At 60.0% G+C, this 5,270-nt stretch overlaps 1 protein-coding gene across 3 annotated transcripts; it reads right to left on the reverse strand.

Annotated features, from left to right (window-relative positions):
• Nucleotides 1-382: 382 nt before the first annotated feature.
• Nucleotides 383-4,440, reverse strand: LOC307180800 (uncharacterized protein CXorf49 homolog). Of its 3 annotated transcripts, XR_013825785.1 has the most exons (6): nucleotides 3,007-4,440; nucleotides 2,171-2,327; nucleotides 1,578-1,654; nucleotides 1,218-1,310; nucleotides 644-685; nucleotides 484-539 (listed from the first exon to the last, which is right to left on the reverse strand). XR_013825785.1 is itself a non-coding variant. In XM_079911301.1 (5 exons), exons 1-4 carry the CDS (start codon nucleotides 4,273-4,275, stop codon nucleotides 1,230-1,232), a joined length of 1,584 nt encoding a protein of 527 aa, XP_079767427.1. In that variant the 5' UTR covers nucleotides 4,276-4,440; the 3' UTR covers nucleotides 408-539; nucleotides 1,218-1,229. The 3 variants fall into 3 exon arrangements, 2 of the variants coding, with proteins under 2 accessions (XP_079767426.1, XP_079767427.1); XM_079911301.1 differs by lacking the exon at nucleotides 644-685 and having other exon boundaries at nucleotides 408-539; XM_079911300.1 differs by lacking the exons at nucleotides 644-685; nucleotides 1,218-1,310 and having other exon boundaries at nucleotides 383-539.
• Nucleotides 4,441-5,270: the final 830 nt, after the last annotated feature.

Here is a 5,270-nt window from a genome sequence, read left to right on the forward strand (position 1 = left end):
TTCCAGATTGGAGCTCTGGAAGGGGGTCATGAGTTCCTGCTGATGGGAAGGGTGAATGGCAGAGATGAATGGGAATCGCCAGACCCCAGAGGAGGAGGGGGGTTTGGAGAGAGCTAGAAGAGGGCCTTCGGGGGAAAGGGAGGACGTGCCAATGTGGCCAGGCAGAGCACACACAGGACCCAGACCTGGGACACTCCGCTGGCTTGACTGCAGGGATGGTAACAGAAGCTGGCCCAGAGTCCCCACCACAGGATGCCACAGATACCGTTCTGGAAAAGGCTCTAACGTGGAGCAGCGCCCCGCCCCGGCCCCCTACCCCTACCCTGACCCCAACCCCTACCCCTCCAGAGAGAAGGCAGAACACAGAATATGAGAGGTACTTTAATTGGAAACTGCTGTGAAACTGGGGCGGGGCGGGGGCAAAACAAGGGGGAGAGGAAGCCCTAGCTGAGGCAGAACAGGAGGGAACGAGCTTGGCCACAGCTCCAGGGCCCCAAAGGTACCAGCTGCTCCTCTTGCAGGAAGATGCTGGGCTCGACCTGTGAAACAGCAGAGTCAGGGAAGAGCCTGAAGCCAGGGCCAGGCCCCAGCCCTGCTCAACAGCCAGGACTGTGGGAAGGGGTACGGTGTGTGTAACACTCACTTCAAAGGGTCTGCAACTTGTCAGCCAGGTACTGCATGGCGGCTTCAACAGGGACAGGCATTAGCAGGCGCTCCAGACACAGGGATACAGAAGCCTGTCCCCTATCCCCGTGAGGAACCGCCTAGCCCTGATACCTGAAACCCCTCCAGACCCGATGCAAAGAGCTCTGGGCCTGATCACTCCCCACCACCCAAACTGAATGTGGAACCGGTACCTACAGGGAAACAAAATGTGCCAGCAGCTCTCATGCTGTGGGCCGTGCCACAACCACTCAGAACTTGTCACACACACAAACAAACAATCCAACAAGAACCTTAGAAGCCACACCAAGCAGCAGTTCAAGGGAAAAATCAACGAGGCATCTCTAAAAGTCCTATCAGAAGGACATTCCCTAGGACTGGTCTGGTTGTCAACGTGTGCATGCAGTCCAGACAGTACTTTGCTATTTGTACACATGCCTAGTTGTACATGCACAGCCGGCTGCTGGGCCAGGTCTCAGAGGTTCTCCCCATAGGGATGTTGGTCCCTGCCTGGCCGACTGAACCTGCAGCCCAGCCCCACCCCAGGTGCCCACCTGTGTTCTGCACTATGACACCGCTCTCCGGTCCTGGTTCCTCATACCAAGTTGCTCCTTAAGTTTGACTACTTCTCTCTCTAGCTCGAGACACTAGGCCAGCAGACAGAGGAGGAAGAGAAATGATTAGTATACTCTGGCCTCCTCTCTCCTCCACCTTCTCCTCTCGCCTGGGCCCTCCACCCCAAAGCCGGGGGACCTGACTGGCAAGAGCTCCTCAGTGGAAAGGAGGTGGGCTCCCTCCGTGGGGTACGTGATGGGGGCAGGGGAGGGGGGCGCCCACACATGTCAGCTGAACTTGGACCCAGATCCCACCCTCGAGTTTGGGCCTGCATTTCCAGGATGCAGAGGAAGCATTACCCAAAGACAGCAGGGCATTCCTAGTGGCTGCTGCTGCGTTTCCGGTCTTGGGGGATGGTCAAGTGGCCCCCGGTCACCTGAGAGGGAAAGGACACACAATCCAGCTTCCCAGGCTCCCAGTGAGGTGGAAAGGGCCAAGCGGGCTCTAAAGTGAGGTGAGGCAGCACCATCCTCTGCTGGCAACCAGCCGCCCCTGCTCTGCCCAGCATCCGGAACCTTGTCTCTGGGCCTGCCTCCCCTGTTCCCCGGGGGCAGCCATTTCGCCATTGTGGTCCCCAAACAATGTGGCTCTGGATTCGACCCTCCCAGAGCTGCAGCCACAGCCAGCACGTGGGAGAGCAATGTGGCCGAACAGGACTTAACAGAAAAGGCTGTTCCCCTGCAAGTCTACACCCGGAGCACTGCCAACGATCACCCCGGCCGCACAAACCCCACACAGAGGATGATGTGGCTCAAGGCCAGCCCTGCCAGCACCCCGTCTCCTGTGGGAGAAGCTGCCTGGGAGCAAGGCTGTGCCCCCGGCAGAGACAGAGGCAGAGGTTTCTGTCCTCAACCCCTCTTCCCTCCCCTCATATCAAACCCACGACACTCACCTGAGGGGGCAGGCCCCCTGGGCATGACTTCTCCCTGGTTCAGGGCCAAGGGTTCTGAGTTTCCTGGATCTTGGGGGCCTCTGGTGTTGACGTCGCCACTGCTGGCTTTTCTACGATGCATGCGCAGACAAGATGTCCCTGGCCTGTGAGTTAGCAGCTGAAACAAAAATTTCTCACCGATTTGGACTAAGGAAGTGTGTGTGTGTGTGTGTGTGTGTGTGTGTGTGTGTGTGAGAGAGAGAGAGAGACAGAGAGAGATAGAGACAGAGAGACAGAGACAGAAAGAGAGACAGAGAGAGAGAGTTGTGTGATTCAGGCCAGGGTGAGGCAGGGAATTGGGAAGGGAATTGAAAGGCTGATCTCATTAGCACTTTCTCCCTCAGTCAGCCCCAGGCCAGCAGGCAGAGCTGATCTAGGCACAACAGTGGGACACTGAGAAAGCCCAGGCCCCCTGCAAGGAAGGTCTGGGGAACAGCTAGGAAGGAGGATTCAGGAAGCTGGTGAGTCTAAATACTGAGGCTTTCCGGGGAAGCTTTTAAGGGATCCCCCGACCCAATTCAGCTACCAGCCCTCCCTTCCATCCCAGCCCAAGTCTCTCAGAGGAGGCTGGAAAGAGGCCAAGGGTGGAGAACCGGGCCCAGGACACCCGAAGTGCTACCTTAATGTTTGTCCCTAGGAAAAGGAGCCCGATCTGGCATCGTAATGACCCAGTGACCGAGGGGCACCCAATGCTAACCTCTGAGGGGTGGACAGAGGCAGCATGGGTGTAGACGTGTGCCCTGGGTGCTGTGGGGGGGGGGAAGAGTGGGGAGAGAGGAGGAGCATGGCCTACTCACTTGGCCCTTTGGGGCTGGGTCTCTATTTGGGTCCTTATCTTCTCCCGCCACCGCCTCAGACACCCTTGCCCAGCTGACCACGGATTTCTTCCCAGCGCCGCTGTGCTTGGACTGTTTGGTTCCCGAAAGGACCAAGGTATAACTCTTGGGTCTCCCAGGCAGCGGAATACCAGAGATTGGGGGGAAGGTGGCCGCTTCCACGGGAGTTGCCGAGATTCGCTGCCCCCGGGAACCGAAGGTTCCCCCCAGGGCAAGTTTGGATGCTCCCCCGACGGATTTCTTCTCCTGGGCTCCGTTCTTCCTAGGAGTGACCTGCGGCAGGCCACCTGCAGCAGCAGCAGAAACAGAAGCAGCAGCAGCAGCAGCTCCCGCGTAGCTGGGCTTGCTGCCCCCCTTGCCCCACAGCACGCTCTGCATTTTCTTAGGGGAAGAGATGCCCTGCTCTCCCACGCCCTGCCTTTCCACAACCGAAGAGAGTCCTCGCGGAGCCAAGGACAGGGAAGAGCCTGTCACGTGAAGGAAATTCTCCCTGATTTGGAACTTCGAGTGTCTGGGAGTGTCCCCGGGATCCTCGGGTCTGCTGGGCTTGGCCTGGCCTCCTCCTCTGGGGTAAGTGCTCACCGTCATCAGCTGTGTCTCACTGAATTCATCTGAGGACTCGGAGTCGGACAGCAGCCAGGCCAGGTCTTCCGCGGAGCGCCGCTGGCGATCCGCAGCCACGTTCAACTTACGGTTAGTGCCTCTCTTAGGGTTCCCCAAGGCCCGGCCCGCTTCAGGCCTACCGAGGTCGAGAGGGCCGGCTGGAGCCGTCGGCCCCTCCCCACAGCTCTGGCCGGGCGCTCCTCGACCGCCGGGACCCGCGTCGAGGCGCAGTGTCCACACGGTGGACTCTTTGAAGGCGGTGGAGCTCTTCAGGGTCGGGTACCTGCGGACGCCCAGCACGTCCTGGTCGGTCAGCTGCTGCAGGTTGGCCTCCTCAGACTCCTCGATCAGGTCCAGGAGATCCCTCTTGTGGTAAGCAGGGGAGCCAGGTCGGCCTTCGCGGTCCCACAGCAGGGGCCCTCGCGCTTCCACCATCTCCCGTTTCAACCGGAAGCCCTCGGGGTCTGGGAAGACGCCTGCGCCCTCGCCGCTTCGCGGCTCCCCAGTCTCGGGGCCTGGGGCGGGTCGCCGTTGGACTGCGGGGCCGGCCTCGCGGACGCCGGCCCGCTCCCTGCCCTTTGGGCGGAAAAGCCTTCCCCACACAGACATCTTATTCGGGGAGCTCATGTCGCGACCCGGGCGGCCCCGGAACCGGGGCGACGGTCGATGGCCTGGGTCGCGGTCCCGGTCACGGCGGGCTAGGCGGCCGGCGCTCAGAAGGGAGCGTCAGCCACCTCACGCGCCGCACGAGCTCGCCTCAAAAGAAAGGACGCGCCACTTTCAGCGCGCCTCACACGCCCGCGCCGCGGTCTCCTCATTGGTCCGGCCCCTGCCAACCAGCGGGCGCCTTGTTCGCCAGCCCTCGTCGAGACCTAACCAATGGGGCCGAGGGCCTCTGGTTTGCTCGCAAGCCCCTGGGCGTTCCGGGAAGTTGGCTGGTGAAGGGGATGGTGGGAATGCCTCCCTCTGTCAAGCCTCTGGGCCCGCCTCCTCCTGTCCCGCCTCCCCTTTCTGGTTAGAGTCACAGCTCTGAGCCTCCGTTTCCCATGTGTACAGGGGGTCGAGGGCGTCGGCGAGTGAGGGCGCCGGGCTCCAGGGGTGGTGAGGATGAAACGTCAAGATGGAGGCGCTGGATGCCTAGCACGCGCCGAAAGCATTTGCCAGCCTTCTTTCCACCGCAAGCCTTAAGACCCAACAGGAGAATGGGCACAGGAGTCCCGCAGTCAGTGATCAGGGGTCGGCCAGAGAGCAAAGGGATCGTATTTTCGTTCTGTAAGGTCTCTGTCTCAACTGCTCCATTAAATGTGTTTCAGCAGACGTTATTGGCATGCGGGTGTGGCGGATAGACTTGGGGTTGGCCTCGCTCCATTAGCCCTTCCCCCTCTCTGAGGCAAATTCAAAGAAGAGGAAATCGCAGTGGCCAGTTACACCCCAAAAGGTGCTCCCCACCGCTGATCCTGGAGATGTGAACTAAAACCACGAATCGGGTTTCATACACTAGGTTGACAACCTTCAAAGAGCTTAACCATTCCGAGGGTGGGAGAGGTTAGGAGCAAACCCCTGTGGCGTTGGTGCAAGAGACGCATTGGGGAGGTAATTTGGCAGAATCCATTGAAAGCAAC

The sequence above is a fragment of the Stenella coeruleoalba genome (genome assembly GCF_951394435.1).
Source record: "Stenella coeruleoalba genome assembly, chromosome: X".
Classification (NCBI taxonomy): Eukaryota; Metazoa; Chordata; class Mammalia; order Artiodactyla; family Delphinidae; genus Stenella; species Stenella coeruleoalba.